Genomic DNA, 24,102 nt, shown 5'->3' on the forward strand with positions numbered 1-24,102 from the left:
CATCCAACTGGAAACTCAGAAGAAAGATGTGGACTAGAAATAACAGATTTGAGGATCATTAGCAAAGAGATGGCAGCGAAAGCGGGTGAAATCATCCTCGGAGAGGGAATTGAGTGATAAAAGGATCTTGAAGAAAACCCTAAGGAACAGTTAAGGGAAGGAGTGAGTAAGAAAAAGAAATTGCAGAGAGAACAAAGGACAGGCTAGAGATGAGAGGAAAACCTACCTCCTGCAAAGTTCAAGAGAAAGAGTGACAAACTGAGAAGCATACTGGATTCAGCAAAGAAGTCTGCGGTGACCTTGTGGAGAGCAGTTTTAGTGGAACTTTGGGGACAGCACCAGATTGCAGTGGGTTGAGGAGTGAGTGGGAGGGGAGGGGTTGGAGACAGCTGGCAGGGACATTTTTTCAAGCTGTTTGGCCAAGAATGGAGAGAGATAGGATGGTAACTTAATAGAATTGAGAGCTTCTTCTTTTTTTTTTTTTTTTCTATACTAACGGAGGAGAGGAAGAAAATTCAGGGACAAAAGCAAATAATAAAGCCCAGGGGGAGGAGCAAGATGGAATCCAGTGCACACACTGGATTGTTCTTCAGACAGGAGGGATGCATGTCTATGTTTTAACTGGATGCAAGGAGGAAATGATTAAATTGGCTGGAAGCTTGATTGTTGGGTAGTTCTCGCTTAAGGATACTGTTTCCTCTTGGAAGATAGGCGATGAGTAAGGAGTTCGTTGAATGAATACACGAACATTTTCCCGTAGCTAGTCAAAGTCTAGGGTTACCAGCAGGACAGAAGAAGACACTGCAGGCCAGGTATGGTGGCTCACGCCTGTAATCCCAGTACTTTGGGAGGCCGAGGCGGGCGGATCACGAGGTCAGAAGACCGAGACCATCCTGGCTAACACGGGGAAACCTTGTCCCTACGAAAAATACAAAAAATTAGCCGGGTGTTGTGGCATGCGCCTGTAATACCAGCTACTCGGGAGGCTGAGGCAGGAGAATCGCTTGAACCTGGGAGGCAGAGGTTGCTGTGAGCCGAGATCGTGCCACTGCACTCCAGCCTGGGCAACAGAGCGAGACTCCGTCTCAAAAAAAAAAAAAAAAAAAAGAAGAAGACACTGCATTTGAGGCAAGAGTCCGGTGGGAAGCAGGTTAAGACTGACTGAGAGGAAGTAACCATGGGAGGGCTGCTGGTCCACTGAAAGAGAGAGATTTTTCCAGAACCTCATGCTGGGGCTTTGATTTAGGAATCCCCTTCTTCCTCTAGTCAGTCAGCCTTCCCTGGCCTATGGCTCACGTCTAAAGCCTCGAGCCTCATCGTTCCCACCGAGGACCAGCTGGAAGCCATTTTGATTATGCTCCACCACGAAGGAGGACAATACAGCCCCGCCCAGAGCCAGGCGCGCCCCCGCGGCGGGCCGGGTGCGCGTGTCCGCGCTTCTTCCCGCCGGCCGGGCGGGCGCCTGGCCCAGGACGCGGTGGCGCGGGGCGGGGGGTGGGGGTGGTTATGTAAGCGTTGCGCGCTCCCGCGAGGCGCCAGCCAATGGGAGGCCCCGGCGGCTCGTGCTCGCGCACGCAGGGTGGGGGGAGGGAGCGCACGACGTGCGCGCACCCTCTCCCTCGTCCACCGCTGCCGCCTCCTTCTTCTGCCGCTCCTGGTGCTGCTTGTGTGCTCGTTTGGTGCGGACCTGGTACCTCTTTTGTGAAGCGGCAGCTGAGGAGACTCCGGCGCTCGCCATGGCCGACGAAAAGCCCAAGGTGAGCTCGGCGCCGGCCCCTTCGCCTCGCCGCGCGGTCGGGGTCAGGGCGCGGGCCGGGGTCCGGCCAGAGCTCGCCGCTGGCTCCCAGCGCCTTCCCGGGCCCCCCACAGGGCCGGCCGCAGCTCAGGCCCCGGCGCTCCGCGCCATTTTCCTCCCTCCCTCTCTTCCTCCCTCCCGCGCCGGAGGAGGCCCCGCCGCTCTCTCCCGCCCCCGGCGGCCTCCGAGTGCGCGCGGGGCGCGAGTTGGGCGGGCAGATCGCGGACGCCCGCGGGCCCACCAGCCCCGAACGGGGATTCTTGGCCCAGCCGACCGGCGCGCGTGAGGAGGGGCGTTAGGGCGCGCGGGGTCTCCACCCTGCGCCGACCCCGCGTCGGGTGTTGCAGTCTCCGAGGCGGCGGGGAGTCCCCTGGGCTCGGGCTTCACCTCTCAGGGGTAGAAACCGCGGGCATCTGGGGACTCCTGCCCGGGGCGGCGGCGGCGGGGCGAGGGTTCGGGGCGAATCAATGGGCTGCTGATGAGCAGGAACCTGGATGCCCGCTGGCCGCCGTACTGGGCCTGGGGGTAGGGGGATTCCCGTGGAGTATTTCCCACTTTAATGGCCTCAGGGACCTGAGGGGGGAGGGGCAGCGGCTTTTCCCTGGGTGCCAGCGAACCCCTAATCCGCGAAGACCATGTGGTTTCATGAAGTTGGAGGCACAGGTAGGAGCAGAGAGACTTTGTGCGGCTTAACTTTTGAATGCGGCTTTTGAGGCACCCGAAGACTTCCCGGGAGGACTGGGGGACACCCATCATCGGGGCACACGGGACTTGCTGCTTTTAGTTTGGTGACACCTCCCGCCTCTCGCGCCTTTACTTTCTGAAGCGTTTTAGGGCTACAGCATGCCTTCTACACTCGATTTTGGACAACTTTAGGTTGGGTCGAAATCTACAAGAAACACTTGGGATAAAACTGTGTATTTGACCCATGACAACAAAGGGGAGGGGAGAATAAGTGCTCTTAACCGAAGATAAAAATGAAGCTGCTAATAGAGGAGAACGTAACTGTGGTCCTGAGTATTACCGCTGTTCCGGAGGGAATCGGGATATTCTTCGATTTTTCGTGTGTGTGTTTACTTTAATGGAGATTGGATTTAGGTTATTAAACTGAGTTTGGTAACTTTTTAACGACAACGGTAATGAGTTTTGAATGGCAGGCTGTAGATTTATTGTTTTGTTTCTTGCAGTTGTACTTAAAGTGCTTAGAAAAGAGACTCTTATTTTTAACTTTTTTTGGGGGTAAAATATATATTTTGGGAGTGATATATGCCATTTTAGAAAGTTTAGCTTCAAGAGAACGTTCAATACACTGAATAGGACCCAACTTTAAACATGTATAGTTGTTACTGATAGTATTGCATGTAGGCTTTTCTGTATCTGACAGCTATCTAATACTGTTGCTGCAGGATTTCTCCTCTTTCACATTGATTTCAGCAGCTGAAAACAGCCGTATGCCGTTTTAGCATACCGTATGAGAAACCTGTTGATTTTTGAAGCAACTTAGGGCTGCTGCTGCTTTATAAAAGTGTGTGTTGATCACATTTCCCAAATTATACTTTTATTTTTCTTTTAACAGGAAGGAGTCAAGACTGAGAACAACGATCATATTAATTTGAAGGTGGCGGGGCAGGATGGTTCTGTGGTGCAGTTTAAGATTAAGAGGCATACACCACTTAGTAAACTAATGAAAGCCTATTGTGAACGACAGGTGAGGAATTCATATGTGTACTTCCACTGAATAAAACTATTTTTAAAAATCTTATTTTCATGGGAACAAAAACTAGCCTGGCATAATACTACAGTGACTTTTTGATGGGATGAATATGCACTTGTACGTGGCATGTCAGTTTTATCGTGCACTTGGTAGCTTGCTCATGAAAACCCTTAGGATGATTTGCTTAGTATTATATGTGGTTCCAGTCCTGTGCCAGAAATCCATCAAATTGTATTTACAATACTTGTTTTTTGTTTTTTTTTTAACCAAGGAAATGTAATTTTATGTTTATAAGAAAGTAAGAGTGAACTTGGTAAAATTACTTAAGAGTCTTTTATTATTTTATTTTATTTTTTTGAGACGGAGTTTCATTCTTGTTGCTCAAGCTGAAGTACAGTGGCGTGAGCTCAGCTCACTGCAACTTCCACTTCCCGGGTTCAAGCAGTTTTCCTGCCTCAGCCTCCTGAGTAGCTGGGATTACAGGTGCCTGCCACCACGCTTGGCCAATTTTTTTTAGTATTTTTGGTAGAGATGGGGTTTCATCATATTGGCTAGGCTTGTCTCAAACTCCTGACCTCAGGTGATCCACCCGCCTCGGTCTTCCAAAGTGCTGGGATTACAAGCATGAGCCACTGCGCCAGACCAAGAAGTCTTTTTTTTTTTTTTTTTTTTTTTGAGATGGGAGTCTTGCTGTATTTTTTTAAGCTAGAACTTATCTACCTTGTAAATCGTGGGGGTTTTTTTGTTTTTTTTTGTTTTTTTTTTGACAGAATCTTGTTCTATTGCCCAGGCTGGAGTGCAGTGGTTCAATCTCTGCTCACTGCAACCTCTGCCTCCTGAGTTGAAGCTATTCTTTTTTTTTTTTTTTTTTCCCCCCGAGACGGAGTCTTGCTCTGTCGCCCAGGCTGGACTGCAGTGGCCAGATCTCAGCTCACTGCAAGCTCCATCTCCCGGGTTTATGCCCTTCTCCTGCCTCAGCCTCCCGAGTAGCTGGGACTACAGGCGCCCACCACCATGCCTGGCTAGTTTTTTGTATTTTTTTTTTTAGTAGAGACGGGGTTTCACCGTGTTAGCCAGAATGGTCTCGATCTGACCTCGTGATCCGCCCGTCTCAGCCTCCCAAAGTGCTGGGATTACAGGCTTGAGCCACCGTGCCCGGCCAAGTTGAAGCTATTCTTATGCCTCAGCCTCCTGAGTAGCTGGGATTTCAGGCGTGCGCCGCCATGCCCAGCTAATTTTGTATTTTTGGTAGACCTAACCTCAACTCCTGACCTCAAGTGATCCGCCCACCTTGGCCTCTCAAAGTGCTGGGATTACAGGCGTGGGCCACTGTGCCTGGCCCCTTCAGATTGTCCTAAACAGCTTCAAAGTAGAATAAGGCTTAAACCTATGTAAGTTGGGAAATTGAGTTTGAGTTGATACTTGAAAGATCAGTGAAAATAAAAACTTCCTTTAGGCCTGGTGCAATGGCTCACATCTGTAATCCCAGCACTTTGGGAGACTGAGGCGGGTGGATCACTTGAGATCAGCCTGGCCACCACAGCAAAATACCATTTCTACAAAAAATACAAAAAAATTAGCTGGGCATGATGGTACACGCCCATAATCCCACCTACTCCCGAGGCTGAAGCTGAGAATCCCTTGAACCTGGGAGGTGGAGGCTGCCGTGAGCCAAGATCACACCACTGCACTCTAGCCTGGGTGATGGAGCAAGAGCATTTCAAAGGAAAAGAAAAAAGAAACTTTAGAATGTTTGAAGTATTTTTATGCTTAGTGTATTTACAATGTAATAAGAAAATACTATGCTCATAATTCTTCATATGTAAACCTTCTTTTTGTAGTTCCTTGTGAAGATACTATCTTTTTTTTTTTTTTTTGAGACAGAGTCTCGCTCTGTTGTCCAGGATGGAGTGCAGTGGTGCGATCTTGACTTCACTGCATCCTCTGCCTCCCGGGACCAAGCAATTCTCCTGTCTCAGCCTCCCGAGTAGCTGGGACTACGGGCGCAGGCCACCACGCCCAGCTAATTTTTGTATTTTCAGCGAGATGGGGTTTTACCATATTGGTCAGACTGGTCTTGAACTCCTGACCTCAGGTGATCCACCTACCTCGGCCTCCCAAAATGCTGGGATTACAGGCGTGAGCCACTGTGCCCGGCAGTATACCATATACTCTTATTTGAATAATTTTGCTGAAATTACCCTACATGAACTTACGAATTGTGCTAAATAATTTATCCACTGGTATCTTCTATATTTGAACACTAGTGCCCCTTCAGGATACAGGGGAATTTTAAATGGTAATCCTTTTGGAGAACTTCTGTAGCAAAACTGCATACAAAATGGAAAATCATAGACTAGGCATGGTAATCCAGCACTTTGGGAGGCCAAGGCTGGAAGACCAGTCTGGACAGCATAGTAAGACCTCATCTTTTTTGTTGTTGTTGTTTTGAGATGGAGTTTTGCTCTTACTGCCCAGGCTAGAGTGCAGTGGCGCAATCTCAGCTCACTGCAACCTCCGCCTTCCAGTTTCAAGCGATTCTTCTGCCTCAGCCTCCCAAATTGCTGGGATTACAGGCGCCCACCACCACGCCCAGCTATTTTTTTGTATGTTTTTAGTAGAGATGGGGTTTCACCATGTTGGTCAGGCTGGTCTCAAACTGCTGACCTCGTGATCCAACTGCCTCGGCCTCCCAAAGTGCTGGGATTACAGGCATGAGCCACCGTGCCTGGCCCAGACCTCATCTCTTAAAAAAAAAATTAGCTGGGTGTGGTGGCACACACCTGTAGGCCAGGCTATTTCAGTGACAGAGGTGGGAGAATTGTTAGAGCTTGGCAGGTCTAGGCTGCAGTGAGCTATGATCTCATCACTGTACTCCGGTATGGGTGACAGAGTGAGACCCTGTCTCAAAACCACAAACAGAATCATGCTTCACTTTGGTGGTTTTTAACAGTATTTTCTTTTTTTTTTTTTTTTTTTTTTTTTTTTTTTTTGAGACGGAGTCTCGCTTTGCGCCCAGGCTGGAGTGCAGTGGCCGGATCTCAGCTCACTGCAAGCTCCGCCTCCCGGGTTTACGCCATTCTCCTGCCTCAGCCTCCGAGTAGCTGGGACTACAGGCGCCCGCCACCTCGCCCGGCTAGTTTTTTGTATTTTTAGTAGAGATGGGGTTTCACCGTGTTAGCCAGGATGGTCTCGATCTCCTGACCTCATGATCCGCCCGTCTCGGCCTCCCAAAGTGCTGGAATTACAGGCTTGAGCCACCGCGCCCGGCCCAGTATTTTCTTTTTTTCTTTTTTTTTTTTTTTTTTTTGAGACAGAGTCTCACACTGTCGCCCAGGCTGGAGTGCAGTGGTGAGATCTCAGCTCACTGCAATCTCTGCCTCCCGGGTTCAAGCAATTCTCCTGCCTCAGCCTCCTGAGTAGCTGGGACTACAGGTGTGCGCCACCACGCCCGGCTACTTTTTGTATTTTTCCTAGAGACGGGGTTTCACAGTATTCGCCAGGATGATCTCGATCTCTTGACCTCGTGATCCGCCTGCCTCAGCCTCCCAAAGTGCTGGGATTACAGGCGTGAGTCACTGGTGCCGGCCTTGAACACTATTCTTATGCATATCTTATTTAACTTTTCTGCAATTGCAAAATTTTGCCTTTTTTTTTTTTTTTTTTTAAGACACTGTTTTGCCTTGTTGCCCATGGTGAAGTGTATTGGCAGGATTATTTATGATCATGGCTCACTGCATCCTCTGACTCCCAGGCTCAAGCAATCCTCCCACCTCAGGCTCCCAGGTAGCTGGGACTATAGGCTTGTGCCACTGTGCAATTCTTTCTTTTTTTTTTTTTTTTTTTTTTTTTTTGAGACGGAGTCTCGCTCTGTCGCCCAGGCTGGAGTGCAGTGACATAATCTCAGCTCACTGCAACTTCCACCTCCGAGTTCAGGCAATTCTCCTGCCTCAGCCTCCTGAGTAGGTGGGATTATAGGAACCTACCACCACACTTGGCTAATTTTTGTATTTTTAGTAGAAATGAGGTTTTACCATGTTCGCCAGGCTGCTCTCGAACTCCTGAGCTCAGGTAATCCACCCACCTCGCCACCTTGGCCTCCCAGTGTAATCCCATGCTGGGATTAGGATGCAGTTTCCCTCTTGTTGCTGAGGCTAGAATGCAATGGCGCAATCTAGGCTTACTGGAACTTCTGCCTCCCAGGTTCAAGTGATTCTCCTGCCTCAGCCTCACAAGTAGCTGGGGTTACAGGCATGCACCACCGCACCTGGCTAATTTTGTATTTTTGGTAGAGACGGGGCTTCACCATGTTGATCAGGTTGGCTGGTCTCAAACTCCTGACCTCAGGTGATCCACCTGCCTTGGCCTCCCAAAATGTTGGGATTACAGGCATGAGCCGCTGCACCTGGCCACCATGCAAATTTTAAAATTTTTTTTGAGATGGAGTCTTGCTCTGTTGCCCAGGCTGTAATGCAGTGGCATGATCTCAGCTCACCGCAACCTCTGCCTCCTGGGTTCAAGCGATTCTCCTGCCTCAGCCTCTTGAATAACTGGGATTACGGTACCTGCCACCTTGCCTGGCTAATTTTTTGTATTTTTATTTGTTTATTTATTAAAATTTTTTTTTCAGATAGTCTCACTCTGTCGCCCAGGCAATGGCACAATCTCGGCTCACTGCAACCTCCACCTCCCAGGTTCATGCAATTTCCCCCCCTCAACCTCTGGCTGGAGTAGCTGGGACTACAGACGTGTGTCATCGTGCTCAATTTTTGTATTTTTAGTAGACAGGGTTTCACCACATTGGACAGACTGGTCTCTTTTTTTTTTTTTTTTTTTGAGACGGAGTCTCGCTCTGCCGCCCAGGCTGGAGTGCAGTGGCCGGATCTCAGCTCACTGCAAGCTCCGCCTCCCGGGTTCACGCCATTCTCCTGCCTCAGCCTCCCGAGTAGCTGGGACTACAGGTGCCCACAACCGCGCCCGGCTAATTTTTTGTGTTTTTAGTAGAGACGGGGTTTCACCGTGGTCTCGATCTCCTGACCTTGTGATCCGCCCGCCTCGGCCTCCCAAAGTGCTGGGATTACAGGCGTGAGCCACCGCGCCCGGCCTCAGACTGGTCTCTTAACTCCTGACCTCAGGTGATCTTCCACCTCAGTTTCCCAAGGTATTGGGATTACAGGCGTGAGCCACCACACTTGGCCTTCGTTTTTAAGTAGATTATGGTTATGTAATGTTTTTCATCCCTTTTATTTCACTGATACTTAATGAGCAGCACCTACTATGTGCAAGGAATAGACTGTAAGTAAAACAGTCTAGGTTCCTATACTTCCTGAAGAGTGTTTTCTAGTAGGACGATAAGTAATTACAGATTTGGGTAAGTATTAAAGGAAATTAAAAAGCAGGTGCTTTTTTAAAGCTATTCCAGGTAGTTCAAGGGTATAGGTTGTGGCATTTTAGGTCGATTTTGTTGTTGTTATTGTTGTTATTGAGACGGAGTCTGGTCTGTCACCCAGGCTGGAGTGCTATGGCATGATCTAGGCTCACTGCAAACTCTGCCTCCTAGGTTCAAGCGATCCTCCTGCCTCAGCCTCCCGAATACCTGGGATTACAGGTGTGCGCCACTACGCCCAGCTAATTTTTGTATTTTTAGTAAAGGTGGGGTTTCACCACGTTGGCCAGGCTGGTCTTGAACTCCTTAACTCAGATGATCCACTTTGGCCTCCTGAAGCATTGGAATTACACCGTGAGCCCGCGAGCTCTGCCTGGAAAGTCTTTAAATGGGCTTTTTTTTTTTCTTTAAATTTCCTGTCAGTGGCTGGGTGGGGGATCACGAGGTCAGGAGATTGAGACCATCCTGGCTAACATGGTGAAACCCTATCTCTACTAAAATACAAAAAATTAGCCCAGCATGGTGGCATGAGCCCGTAGTCCCAGCTACTCAGGAGGCTGAGGCAGGAAAGTTGCTTGAACTCCAGTGGTGGATATTGCATTGAGCTGAGATTGCACTACTTGCACTCCAGCCTGGGCGACAGAGTGAGACTTGTCTCAAAAAAAACAAAAACAAAAAAATTCATTTCAGTGTCTAACTCATTTAAATGCATATTTGTCTCAAGGTATGTTTTATTTAACATAGTAGCTGTGTCTGAAAAGCAGTAAAGCTTTTTAAAAGAATGACTTACTGGCCAGGCACAGTGGCTCACACCTGTAATCCCAGCATTTTGGGAGGTTGAGGTGAGTGGATCACTTGGGGTCAGGAGTTCGAGACCAGCCTGGCCAAAATGGTGAAACCCCATCTCTACTAAAAACACAAAAATTAGCTAGGCATGGTTAGCTGGGCGTGGTGGCGGGTACCTGTAATTCCAGCTACTCGGGAGACTGAGGCAGGAGAATTGCTTGAACCCGGGAGGCGGAGGTTGCAGTGAGCCAAGATCGTACCACTGCACTCCAGCCTGGGCGGCAGAGCAAAACTCTGTCTTAAAAAACAAACAAACAGGCTAGGCACGGTGGCTCACACCTGTAATCCCAGCACTTTAGGAGGCTGAGGCGGGCGGATCACAAGGTCAGGAGATCGAGACGATCCTGGCTACCATGGTGAAACCCCGTCTCTACTAAAAATGCAAAAAATTAGCCGGGCGTGGTGGCGGGCGCCTGTAATCCCAGCTACTCGGGAGGCAGAGGCAGGAGAATGGCATGAACCCGGGAGGCGGAGCTTGCAGTGAGCCAAGATCGTGCCCCTGCACTCCAGCCTGGGCGACTGAGCGAGACTGTGTCTCAAACAACAACAACAACAAACAGGCGGCTTATGCCTGTAATCCCAGCACTTTGGGAGGCTGAGGTGGTCAGATCACCTGAGGTCAGGAGTTCGAGACCAGCCTGGCCAACATAGCAAAACCCTGTCTACTAAAAAATACGAAAATTAGCCAGTCGTGGTGGCACGTGCCTAGTCCCAGCTGATCAGGAGGCCGAGGCGGATGGATCACCTGAGGTTAGGAGTTCAAGACCAGCCTGGCCAACGTGGTGAAACCCAGTCTCTACTAAAACTACAAAAATTAGCCGGTTGTTGTGGCAGGGGCCTGTAGTCCCAGCTACTCTTGGGAGACTAAGGCAGGAGAATCGCTTGAACCAGGAGGTGGAGGTTACCTTGAGCCAAGATCACGCCACTGTACTTCAGCCTTGACAACAGAGCAAAACTCTGTCTCAAAAAAAAAAAAAAAAAGAAAATGAGAATCACCCCAAATCTTTTTATTTATAGGGTATGTTAACATGTTGGCGATTGTTTATTTAGCTATTTCTTTAATATAGTCATGGCTAAATATGCATGTACTTTTATCTAAATAGAATTCTGTTTCTCTTAATGCCGTTTATTGCTTTTAAATTCTCTCGTTCAGGGATTGTCAATGAGGCAGATCAGATTCCGATTCGACGGGCAACCAATCAATGAAACAGACACACCTGCACAGGTAAAAAATCTCTCCTAATTAGAAAAATTACCATTTGTAATTTTTTGAACAGCTATGTTTATGAATTTGAACGTTGAGACACTGGAGTATAGTTCTTGTAGAGTTCAGAGCTTTGGGAAGTATGACCAAAGGGGAACAGAAAGGAAAATAGGAATAGGCTCGGGAAATGCCAATGGTTGTTATTCATTTATTTTTAATTTTAATTTTTTTTTAGGGATAGGGCTTATCTGTTGCGTGGGTTGAAGTGTAGTGGCCTCATTATAGCTCACTGCATCCTTGGCCTTCCAAAGTGATGGGATTATAGGCGCAAATCAATGTTCCCAACCCCACCAGTGGTTTGTGTTTGTTTTTTGTTTGTTTGTTTTTTTGTGACAGAGTCTCCATCGCTCAGGCTGGAGTGCAGTGGCACGATCTTGGGTCACTGCAGCTGTCACCTCCTGTGCTTAAGCCTTTCTCCTGCCTCAGCCTCCCGGAGTAGCTGGGATTACAGGCATGCACCACTGCACCCAGCTAGTTTTTGTAGTTTTGGTAGGGATAGGGTTTCACCATGTTGGCCAGACTGGTCTTGAACTCCTGACCACAAGTGATCCACCTGCCTCGGCCTTCCAGAGTGTTGGGATTACAGGTGTGAGCCACCGCACCCAGCCAAATCCTCACCATTTTAGTTCTACATGCTGAATTGAAATTCTCGGCCAGGCGCGGTGGCTCACGCCTGTAATCCCAGCACTTTGGGAGGCCGAGGCGGGCGGATCACGAGGTCAGGAGATCGAGACCATCCTGTCTAACACGGTGAAACCCTGTCTCTACTAAAAATACAAAAAATGAGCCAAGTGTGGGGGCGTGCTACTATAGTCCCAGCTGCTGGGGAGGCTGAGGCAGGAGAATGGTGCGAACCTGGGAGGCGGAGCTTGCGGTGAGCCGAGTTCGCGCCACTGCACTCCAGTCTGGACGACAGTGAGACTCTGTCTCTAAAAAAAAAAAAAAAAAATTCTCTTTTACGTGTCTTCATGAATGAAAGGGAACTAATGGCCCTAACTGCCGCGTTCCATAGCTTTGTTTGACAGGGGGAGCCCCTGATGATATATTTTCCAAACCCTTACTACAAAACGTGATGCTCTCTGATCCTTTAACTCTCTTTACATACTACTTCATTTTGTTCTGTCACTTTCTGTAGGATCAGCTGGATTGTCTTCTGTGGCAGAAGCTCTTTGTTTCTTTTTACCCTCTCAAAGTTCCATTAAAGATTTCCAGTTTTGGCTTAGCAAGATGGCTCATGAGAGCCATTGTCAAGATTACAAAGTGCTTGTAATGCCAGCACTGTGAGACCAAGGTGGGCGGAGCACTTGAGTCCAGGATTTCAAGACCAGCCTGGGCAACATGGCAAAACCTTGTCTTTACAAAAAAATAAAAAATTTGCCAGGGAGTGGTGGTACGTGCCTGTAGTACCAGCTACTTCTTAGGTTGAGGTGGAAGAATTGCTTGAGCCCAGGAAGTGGAGGCTGCAGTGAACCAAGATGGCGCCACTGCACACCAGTCTGGGTAACAAAGTGAGGCCCTCTCTCAAAAAAAAAAAAAAAACTTCCAGTCTTGTCCTGACTTGGTGGCTCACGCCTGTAATCCTAGCACTTTATGAAACTGACACAGGCAGGAGGGTGGCTTGAGGCCAGGAGTTTGAGACCAGCCTGGGCAACATAGCAAGACCCAGTCTCTACAGGGAAAAAAAAAGAAAAAAGAGCTGGGCATGGTAGCATGTGTCTGTAGTCCCAGCTACTTGGGAAGTTTAGTGGAAGGGGTGCTTGAGTCCAGGAGTTTCAGGCTGCAGTGAGTTATGATCGTACTATGGCACTCTAGCCTGGGTAATAGACCAAGACTGTCTCGAAAATAGAAGATTTACAGTTTTTGAAAAATATTTTAAAATGTTGTGATAGTAGAAATTTAAATTGGATCCCATGTACTTCTGAATTTCAACTTTATCACCCAGTAAAAACTAGAAAATGATAAATGTGGCATGAAGCAGCACATCCAGATTGTAGTTTTGTTGATAATCTTTGAAAATTGGAAAAGCCCATGAGGTGTACTGAAAAGAAGAATATTTTGAAGAAATTTCAACTGGTGACAGTCTCTAAAAAGGAATTATGGGCTGGGCACACTGGCTCACACCTATAATCCTAGCACTTTGGGAGGCTGAGGCAGGCAGATCGCTTGAGGTCAGGAGTTTGAGACCAGCCTGGACAATATGGTGAAACCCTATGTCTGCCAAGCAATACAAAAATTAGCCAGGCATCGCCGGGCACAGTGGCTCACGCCTGTGGTCCCAGCACTTTGGGAGGCCGAGGCGGGTGGATCACCTGAGGTTGGGAGTTCAAGATCACCTTGACCAACATGGGGAAAAACGCTGTCGCTACTAAAAATACAAAATTAGCTGGATGTGGCGGCCTGTAATCCCAGCTGCTCAGGAGGCTGAGGCAGGAGAATCGCTTGAACCCAGGAGGCAGAGGTTGTGATGAGCTGGAGATTGCGCCATTGCATTCCAGCCTGGGCAACAAGAGCGAAATTCCATCTCAAAAAATATATATATATATTAGCCAGGCATGGTGGTGCATGCCTGTAGTCCCAGCTACTCAGGAGGCTGAGGCGGGAGAATCACTTGAACCCGGGAGGCGGAGGTTGAAGCACAGAGATCGTGCCACTGCACTCCAGCCTGGGTAACAGCCCCTGTCTCAAAAGAAAAAGAAAAAAAATTGGCCAGGCGCAGTGGCTCAAGCCTGTAATCCCAGCACTTTGGGAGGCCGAGGGGCGAATCACGAGGTCAGGAGATTGAGACCATCCTGGCTAACACGGTGAAACCCCGTCTCTACTAAAAAATACAAAAAACTAGCTGGGCGAGGTGGCAGGCGCCTGTAGTCCCAGCTACTCGGGAGGCTGAGGCAGGAGAATAGCGTAAACTTGGGAGGCGGAGCTTGCAGTGAGCTGAGATCTGGCCACTGCACTCTAGCCTGGGCGACAGAGCGAGACTCTGTCTCAAAAAAAAAAAAAAAAAATTTAAAAGGCTGGGCACAGTGGCTCACCACTGTAATCACCACTTTGGGAGGCAGAGGCGGGTTGATCACCTGAGGTCAGGAATTCAAGACCAGCCTGGCCAATGTGGCAAAACTACCCTGTCTCTACTAAAAATACAAAAATTAGCCAGGCATGGTGGTGCTCACCTGTAATCCCATCCCAGCTACTCGGGAGGCTGACCCAGGAGAATCTGGGTGGGGGGAAGGTGTCGGGGGGGTAGACAGGCCGAGGTTGCGGTGAGTGGAGGTCATGCCACTTCACTCTAGCCTGGGTGAGAGTGAAACGCCCATCTCAAAAAAAAAAAAAAAAAGCGCAATTATGGTATATAGCCACAAGGAGGAGCTAAATTCTGTTGATAAATGAGGCTGGAACAGGAACTTCATTTTTTAAAGGCATTTAAAGTTTCACTGTAAAACTTCACATTTGGATAATTTTGTTTTAGTAGATAGATGACAGGCTTGTTTGGTTTTAAAAGAAATATGCCAGGCGCAGTGGCTCATGCCTGTAATCTGAGCACTTTGGGAGGCCAAGGTGGGCAGATGTCGGGAGATCGAGACCACCCCGGTGAAACTCCATCTCTACTAAAAATACAAAAATTAGCCGGGCGAGGTGGTGGGCGCCTGTAGTCCCAGCTGCTGGGAAGGCTGAGGCAGGAGAATGGCGTGAACCCGGAAGGCGGAGCTTGCAGTGAGCCGAGGTCGCACCACTGCACTCCAGCCTGGGCGACAGAGCTAGACTGTCTCAAAAAAAAAAAAAAAGAAGTAGTAAAAAGTATCCATTGTGCTATACTCTCAGTTATTAGAATGTATTTCCTCTCTAAGCCCTCCTTACCCACCAGTAAAACGGGATTATCTGCTATACTAGTTACAAATATTAAACAAGCAGTTATTTGTTTGGATCTGTGACCTTGAGGCATTTAAAAATCTTCAGGTTGACTTTGCAATTAATTTTACTTCATTTTGAAGAATTTGGAATTGATTCGTTTTAGAATTGTTCTCCCAATATTTTTTGATAACAGGATTGTGATAAATTAAAACATCTTAGCAGGCCTCCTGCCTGCCCCCGCCTCCCCAACTTTTTTTTATTTTTTTTATTTTTCAAGACAGTCTTGCTCTGTCTCCCAGACTGGAGTGGTGGCATGATCGCGGCTCACTGCAACCTCCGCTTCCTGAGTTCAAGTGATTATCCTGCCTCAGCCTCCCGATTAGCTGGGATTTACAGGCACCCACCACGATGCCTGGCTAATTTTGTTTTTGTTTTATTTATGTATTTTTTTGTATTGACGGAGTCAATACAAAATTAGCTGGGCACGGTGGCGCATGCCTGTAATCCCAAGTGCTTGGGAGGCTGAGGCAGGAGAATTGCTTGACCCGGGAGGCAGAGGTTGCAGTGAGCCGAGATTACACCATTGCACTCCACCCTGGGCAACAACAGCAAAACTCCGTCGCAAGAAAAAAAAAAAAAAACAAATTTAGTCATACAATAAGCGGCTTTGCTCCTTGGGGTGTACTTTTTTTTTTTTTTAACTGCTCCTTACAAAGCATGGCTAACTTATATATAGTCAGTGCACCCAGAGCTGGCTGCTGCTTAGTTTTAAAATTGTGTTTTTAGCCTAACACTGTATCTACTGTATCTTAAAGATATTTTCACTTCTGTACATGAAAATCTATGTATTTTTTAACAGCTATATGGTATTTAATATCTGAGCATACTATGTTTTATTAGTTTGGGGTTTTTTTTGTTTTGTTTTGTTTTGTTTTGACACGGAGTCTCCCACTGTCACCCAGGCTGGAGTGCAGTGGCACAATCTCGGCTCACTGCAACCTCTGCCTCCAAAGTTCAAGCGATTCTCCTGCCTCGGCCTCCCGAGTGGCTGGGATTACAGACGCCTGCCACCACGCCCAGCTAATTTTTTGTATTTTTAGTAGAGATGGGGTTTCACTATTTTAGCCAGGCTGGTCTTGAATGCCTGACCTCGTGATCCACCTGCCTCGGCATCCCAAAGTGTTGGGATTACAGGTGTTAGCCACGGTGCCCAGCCTGGGTTTTTTTTTTCTTTTTGAGACAGAGTCTTGCTCTGTTGCCAGGCTGGAGTTCAGTGGGGCACTCATGGCTCACTGTAACCTCCACCTCATGGGTTCAACTGATTCTCCTGCCTCAGCCTCCTGAGTAGCTGGGACTACAGGCGTGTGCCACCACGGCCAGCTGATTTTTGTATTTTTGATAGAAATGGAGTTTCACCATGTTGGCCAGATGGGTTTGACCTGTTGACCTTGTGATCCGCCCACCTTGGCCTCCCAGAGTTTTGGGACTACAGGTGTGAGCCCTGGCACCCGGCCTAATTTGGGTTTTTATTGAGATTTATTTTCAGTCTTTGCTGAACAGTGCAGCGAGATTCTTTAAACATATCACCCTTCTGTGGACCCTCGACACACACATATTTAGCTTTGATTTAATTTTTTTTGAGGCAGAGTTTCTCTCTCGTCACATACAATGGCATGATCTTGGCTCACTGCAACTTCAACCTCCCGGGTTCAAGTGATTCTCCTGCCTCAGCCTCCCAAGTAGCTGGGATTACAGGCGTGCGGCACCATGCCCAGCTATTTTTTCTTTTTCTTTTTTTGTATTTTTAGTAGGGACTGAGTTTCACCATTTTGGCCAGGCTGGTCTCGCACTCCTGACCTCAGGTGATCTGCCTGCCTCAGCCTCTCTCTCTTTTTTTTTTTTTGAGACCAAGTCTTGCTCTGTCACCCAGGTTGGAGTTCAGTGGCACGATATTGGCTCACCACAACCTCTGCTTGCTGGATTCAAGCAATTCTCCTGCCTCAGCCTCCCAAATAGCTGGGATTACAGGCACATGCCACCATGCCCGGCTAATTTTTAAAATATTTTTAGTAGGGATGGGGTTTTACCAGGTTGGCCAGGCTGGTCTTGAACTCCTGACCTCAGGTGATCCGCCCGCCTCAGCCTCCCAAAGTGTTCGGATTACAGGAGTGAGCCATTGTGCCTGGCCCCTGCCTTTTTTTCTCTTTTTTTGATACAGGGTCTTTCGCTTTGTCACTCAGGCTGGAGTGAGCTGGTGTGGTCACAGTTCACTGCGGCCTTATCTTATGGGCTCAATTGATCCTCCCACCTTGACTTCCTGAGTAGCTGGGAGTATGGACGTGTGTCACCGTGGCTGGCTAATTTTTTTTTTTTACTTTTTTTTGTAGAGATGTTGTCTCTCTCTCTGTTGCCCAGGCTGGTCTAGGTCTCCTGGGCTCAAGCAGTCCTCCAATGTTGGCCTCTAATAGTACTGGGATTACAGGCATGAGCCACCGCACCTGGATAATATTCTGCTTTTTACTCAAAAACTAAGTTTTGGCTGGGCGCAGTGGCTCACGCCTGTAATCCCAGCACTTTGGGAGGCCCCGTCTCTACTAAAAATACAAAAAAACTAGCTGGGCATGGCGGTGGATGCCTGTAATCTCAGCTACTTGGGAGACTGAGGCAGGAGTATTGCTTGAACCTGAGGGATGGAGGTTGCAGTGAGCTGAGATCACGCCACTGCCCTCCAGCCTGGGTGACAGAAATCTTGTCTCCAAAAAAAAAAAAGAAAAAAAAACACACATAACAAGTTAAGTTTTATCTAATAGTCATAAAAAAGGAAGCCAAGTAAAAAATTACTTAAACCAAGTGTGTTGATACATTAAGCTATGAGACATCTAAAATAATGAAACTTGGAACTAGTGGAACATGTACATGTTTTCAGCATACTTAAACCTGAAAATCATTAATTTTCAGAACTTAATCAGTGCTCTTACATTTGTTTTTTCTTTTATGCTAGTTGGAAATGGAGGATGAAGATACAATTGATGTGTTCCAACAGCAGACGGGAGGTGTCTACTGAAAAGGGAACCTGCTTCTTTACTCCAGAACTCTGTTCTTTAAAGACCAAGATTACATTCTCAATTAGAAAACTGCAATTTGGTTCCACCACATCCTGACTACTACCGTATAGTTTTCTCTATTCTTTCATTTCCCCCTTCCCCATTCCTTTATTGTACATAAAGTAACTGGTATATGTGCACAAGCATATTGCATTTTTTTTTTTTTTTTTTTAACTAAACAGCCAATGGTATGTTTTAATTGACATCAAGTGGAGACGGGATGGGGAAAAATACTGATTCTGTGAAAATACCCCCTTTCTCCATTAGTGGCATGCTCATTCAGCTCTTATCTTTATATTCCAGTAAGTTATTTTGCTCTCACTGTTTTAACAAAAACACACATCATAAAAATCCTTGCATACCTTGTTCAATTGGAGAATTTTAATGTTTTTCATTTATCATTGTAAAACCAAGGACAATTTTATAACTTTTTTGTACGTAGCTGTTACATGTAGGGCAATCTGTCTTTAAGTAGGGATAAATTACTCTAAAACAAAAAAGAATCTTAGATAGTTTTCCCTTCCAGTCAAGCGTCTTGTTGTTTAAATAAACTTCTTGTTTAAAATGAGCTGTTTTCTTTATTCTGAGAAATATTAAATAGAAAATTGAGGCTTAGAAAAAACACATAAATAGGCCTGCTTAGAAGTAACATTTCAAGAAGGTAATAAAGCTACTTGGTGTTTCTGACAGACTTGATACTAATGTGAAACAAAGAATAACAGTTTTATAAATATCACCTTGTTCCAAAAGTTTCTCTAGGTCCCATGTTAATATGCAAATATACTAGCAGAAAAATTGGGCCATAGTATTGTGGATTTCCAAGTATTTTCTGTATATTAAGTGAGGCACAGAATGTAGGGTATAGGGTAGCACACGTGGCAAGGAAAAAGTTGTGATTTGCCTTTGTTGCTGATAAAACTGAACCATTCTAGCCCTCACTTAAATAAGTAAATACTCCCTAACCTAAAATAAAACTTTTCTTTTTTTTTTTTTTTTTTTTTGAGACGGAGTCTCGCTCTGCCGCCCAGGCTGGAGTGCAGTGGCCGAATCTCAGCTCACTGCAAGCTCCGCCTCCCGGGTTCACGCCATTCTCCTGCCTCAGCCTCCCGAGTAGCTGGGACTACAGGCGCCCGCCACCACGCCCGGCTAGTTTTTTGTATTTTTTAGTAGAGACGGGGTTTCACCGTGTTAGCCAGGATGGTCTCGATCTCCTGACCTTGTGATCCACCCGTCTCGGCCTCCCAAAGTGCTGGGATTTACAGGCTTGAGCCACCGCGCCCGGCAAAATAAAAGTTTTCGTTCCTTATCCAAGGATTCTTTTTTGAGACGGAGTTTTCCTCTTGTTGCCCAGGCTGCAGTGTAGTGGCATGATTTCGGCTCACTGCAACCTCCGCCTCCCAGGTTCAGGCGATTCTCCTGCCTCAGCCTTCTGAGTAGCTGGGATTATAGGTGCAAGTCGCCACGCCCAGCTAATTTTTTTTTCTATTTTTAGTAGAGATGGGATTTTATCATGTAGTCCAGGCTGGGAGTCTTGAACTCCTGACCTCAGGTGATCCACCCGCCTCAGCCTCCCAAAGTACAGGGATTATAGGCGTGAGCCACCGCGCCTGGCTTATTCAAGAATATTGAGGGACAAAATATCTATATCCATCTTCAGAACCTTAAATATACTGGTCACTGCAGTCTTTATTATTTTAATTTTTGTTTCTTAGGTTTTTTTTCTTGGTGGTGGTGGTGATTCGAGACAGAGCATCACTCCGTCGCCCAGGCTGGAGTGCGGTGGCGCAATCTTGGCTCACTGCAAGCTCCGCCTCCCAGGTTCACGCCATTCTCCTGCCTCAGCCTCCCATCTTAGGTCTTTTTGAAAGAGGTTATGCCTCTGTTGCCTAGTCTGGAGTGGTGCAGTGGTGTGATCTCGGCTCACTGCACCCTCCACCTCCAGGTCTTAAGAGATCTCCCTGCTCAGCCTCATGAGTAGCTACAACCACAGGTGCATGCCACCACAGCCCACTAATTTTTGTATTTTTTATAGAGATAGAGTTTTGCCATATTGTCCAGGCTGGGCTCAAACCCCTGATCTTAAGTGATCTACCTGCCTTAGCCTCCCAATGTGCTGGGTTTACTGGCATGAGCCACTACGCCCAGCCCCTTTAAAATTTTTTTAAAATGTTTATTTATTTTTGAGACGGAGTTTCGCTCTTGTTGCCCTGGCTGGAGTCCAGTGGCATGATCTCAGCTCACTGCAACTTCCGCCTCCCAGGTTCAACTGATCCTCCTGCCTCAGCCTCCGGAATAGCTGGAATTACAGGCATGTACCACCATGCCTGGCTAATTCTGTATTTTTAGTAGAGAAGGGGTTTCTCAATGTTGGTCAGGCTGGTCTCGACCTGACCTCAGGTGATTCGCCTGCCTTGGCCTTCCAAACTGCTGGGATTACAGGCTTGAGCCACTGTGCCCAGCCAAATTTTTTATTATTTTTAAATTAGAGGTGTAGGCCGGGCGCAGTGGCTCAAGCCTGTAATCCCAGCACTTTGGGAGGCCGAGGCGGGCGGATCACGAGGTCAGGAGATCGAGACCATCCTGGCTAACACGGTGAAACCCCGTCTCTACTAAAAAAATACAAAAAACTAGCTGGGTGAGGTGGCGGGCGCCTGTAGTCCTAGCTACTGGGGAGGCTGAGGCAGGAGAATGGCGTAAACCCAGGAGGCGGAGCTTGCAGTGAGCTGAGATCCGGCCACTGCACTCCAGCCCGGGTGACAGAGCCAGACTCCGTTTCAAAAAAAAAAAAAAAAAATTAGAGGTGTGGTCTCACCATGTTGACCAGTTTGGTCTCAAACTTCTGGCCTCAATCCCTTGTCTTGGCCTCCCAAAGTGTTGGGGTTTAGACACCATGCCCAACCACTACAGTCTTTTTGTTGTTGTTGTTTTGAGACGGAGTCTCGCTCTGTCACCCAGGCTGGAGTGCAGTGACGCAATCTTGGCTCATAGCAAGCTCCACCTCCCGGGTTCATGCCATTCTCCTGCCTCAGCCTCCCGAGTAGCTGGGACTACAGGCGCCCGCCGCCTCACCCGGCTAGCTTTTTGTATTTTTTAGTAGAGACGGGGTTTCACCGTTTTAGCCAGGATGGTCTCGATCTCCTGACCTCGTGATCCGCCCGTCTCGGCCTCCCAAAGTGCTAGGATTACAGGCTTGAGCCACCACGCCCGGCCAAGTTGTTTCTTGTTTTTGTCTTTTTTTTTTTTTTTCTTTTTCTGAGACAGAGTCTCACTGTCTCTTTGATACCCTAAGAAGCAAAGCATCCATCCATAGGATGAGTTAGAGTTCTGATTATCTACATTGTGACTTGAAAGTTACTGCTGGTTGTGGTAGGAAATAGAGGCATACCTCACAGGGACTACGGGCTTGGTCCCAGACTGCAGCACTACAATAAAGAAGATAATCTCAATAAAACGAGTCCCACAAATTGTTTCGTTTTTCAGTGCATATAAAAGTTATGTTCAGCCCTGGAAATATAGTCAGACCCTATCTCTACAAAAAATAAAAGCCAGATGCAGTTGTGCATGCCTGTAGTTCCAGCTACTCTGAAGACTGAGGTGAGAAAATTGCCTGAGCCCGGGGGGAGGCCGAGGCTGCAATGAGCTGTGATCGTGCCACAGCAGTCTAGCTAGGTTGATAGGGTAAGACCCTGTCTTAGAAAAAAAAAAAAAGTTTATACTGTAGTAAGGTATTCAGTAGCATTATGTCTTAAAAAAAAAATACATACTTTAATTTTTATTTTTTGGGAGGGGGTGACAGGATTTTATTTTCTGTGTTGCCCAGGCTAGAGGGCAGTGGTGCAGTTATAACTTACTGCAGCCTCGAACTCCTGGACTCAAGCAATCCTCCCACCTCAGCCTCCCAAGGTGTTAGGAATAATGAGCCACTGTGCCTGGCCCATACCTTGAAGTACTTTGTTTTGTAGACAGGGTCTTGCTTGGTCCACCCAGCCTGGAGTGCAGGGATGTAATCACAGTTCAGTGCAGCCTGGATATCCCAGACACCTGTATCCCTGGCAGAGAATTGCTTGAACTCAGGAAGCGGAGGTTGCAGCGAATAGAGATTGCGCTACTGCACTCCAGCCTGGGCAACAGAGTGAGACTGCATCTCAAAAAAAAAACCAAAAAACAGTATCTGCAAAGTGCAATAAAATGAGGCATGCCTGTAAGCATGTTTTATAATGAGACTTTGGTTTTTATAGTGGTTAGCTAATTTAAAAAGTTCCTCGAGGGCCGGGCGCGGTGGCTCACGCCTGTAATCCCAGCACTTTGGGAGGCCGAGGTGGACGGATCACAAAGTCAGGAGATCGAGACCACGGTGAAACCCCGTCTCTACTAAAAATACAAAAAATTAGCCGGGCGCGGTTGTGGGCGCCTGTAGTCCCAGCTACTCGGGAGGCTGAGGCAGGAGAATGGCATGAACCCGGGAGGCGGAGCTTGCAGTGAGCCGAGATCGCGCCACTGCACTCCAGCCTGGGCGACAGAGCGAGACTCCGTCTCAAAAAAAAAAAAAAAAGTTCCTCGAGGTAAAACATAATTAGAACAGAGTATATAAACTAGTTTGGAATTAATCTGTTATTTGAATTGTAGATTGTTATTTCCCTGTAAGCAGTGGTGTATGAGGCACTTTTAGGATTTCTTATACCCCGAGGGCTTTGTGAAACACTTTAAAGTCCAAAATTATCACCTAATATTTGTTTTCTTGGCCGGGTGCGGTGGCTCATGCCTGTAATCCCAGCACTTTGGGAGGCTGAGGCGGGTGAATCACGAGGTCAGGAGATCGAGACCATCCTGGCTAACACAGTGAAACCCCATCTCTACTAAATATAAAAAAAAATTATCTGGGCATGGTGGTGGGCACCTGTAGTCCCAGCTACTCAGGAGGCTGAAGCAGGAGAATGGTGTGAACCAGGGAGGCGGAGCTTGCAGTGAGCCAAGATTCCGCCACTGCACTCCAGCCTGGGTGACAGAGCGAGACTCCGTCTCAAAAAATATATAAATTATATATATATATTTTTTACTGTTTATATTTTAAAGGTATCTTATGTGGCTAAATTTGCCACAAGTTACAGAATTTAGAATGTTAAGGGAAGAATTTTTCCACATTTTTTTCTGGGGATACCCTTTGAAGTTATGTATTTGTAATTTTAACAAATATATTTGCAAAGGAGGCTAAATTCTTCTCTAGGAGAACAGGACAGATGGGTAATGGGGTTTTCTTGTTTTTTTTTTATTTTTTTGAAACGGTCTTCTTGCTCTATCACCCAGGCTGGAGTGCAGTGGTGTGATCGTGGCTCACTGCAGCCTAAACCTTTGGGCTCAAGCAGGCCTCCTGCCTCAGCCTCTTGAGTAGTTTGGACCACAGGCACACACCACCATACATACAAAAATACAAAAAATTGTAGGCCGGGCAGAGTGGCTCATGCCTGTAATCCCAGCACTTTGGGAGGCTAAGGCAGGTGGATCACTTGAGGTCAGGAGTTCAAGACCAGCCTGGCCAACATGGCGAACCCCATCTCTACTAAAAATACAAAAATTATCCGAGCGTGTTAGCGGGCGCCTGTAATCCCAGCTACTTGGGAAGTTGAGGTAAGAGAATTGCTTGAACCTGGGAGGTGTTGCAGTGAACCGAGATCACACCACTGCACTCTAGCCTAGGCAACTGAGCGAGACTGTGTCTCAAAAAAAAAACAAAAAAAAAAGTTGTCCAGGTGCAGTAGCTCACGCCTGTAACCCCAGCACTTTGGGAGGCTGAGGCAGGCAGATCACCTGAAGTCAGAAGTTTGAGACCAGCCTGGCCAACATGGCAAAACCCCGTCTCTACTAAAACTACAAAAATTAGCCAGGTATTGGTGGTGGGTGCATGTAATCCCAGCTACTTGAGAGGCTGAGGCCAGAGAATCGCATGAACCCGGGAGGCAGAGGCTGCAGTGAGCCAAGATTCGGCCATTGAACTCCAGCCCGGACAACAGAGGGAGATTCCATCTCAAAAAAAAAGGAAAGTTTGTCTGGGGACAGTGGCTCACGCCAGTAATCCCAGTACTTTGGGAGGCTAAGGCGCGTGGATCACAAGGTCAGGAGTTTGAGACCAGCCTGGCCAATATGGTGAAA

The 24,102-nt window shown here is 47.4% G+C and overlaps 4 protein-coding genes across 8 annotated transcripts in view; 3 read left to right on the forward strand and 1 right to left on the reverse strand.

Moving 5' to 3' along the window:
* Positions 1-24,102, forward strand: part of JPT1 (Jupiter microtubule associated homolog 1) — a 135,996-nt gene that overhangs the window by 77,856 nt on the left and 34,038 nt on the right. The window lies entirely within an intron of this gene.
* The window catches only part of MRPS7 (mitochondrial ribosomal protein S7), a 172,036-nt gene that overhangs the window by 76,118 nt on the left and 71,816 nt on the right, over positions 1-24,102 (reverse strand). The gene's annotated exons all lie outside the window — the stretch shown is intronic.
* The window catches only part of ATP5PD (ATP synthase peripheral stalk subunit d), a 221,631-nt gene that overhangs the window by 53,668 nt on the left and 143,861 nt on the right, over positions 1-24,102 (forward strand). The gene's annotated exons all lie outside the window — the stretch shown is intronic.
* On the forward strand, positions 1,569-18,523 carry SUMO2 (small ubiquitin like modifier 2). Its single transcript, XM_050764516.1, has 4 exons — positions 1,569-1,757; positions 3,372-3,503; positions 10,895-10,966; positions 17,853-18,523. Exons 1-4 carry the CDS (start codon positions 1,737-1,739, stop codon positions 17,913-17,915), a joined length of 288 nt encoding a protein of 95 aa, XP_050620473.1. The 5' UTR covers positions 1,569-1,736; the 3' UTR covers positions 17,916-18,523.

The sequence above is a fragment of the Macaca thibetana genome, chromosome 16, assembly GCF_024542745.1.
Source record: "Macaca thibetana thibetana isolate TM-01 chromosome 16, ASM2454274v1, whole genome shotgun sequence".
Lineage (NCBI taxonomy): Eukaryota > Metazoa > Chordata > Mammalia > Primates > Cercopithecidae > Macaca > Macaca thibetana.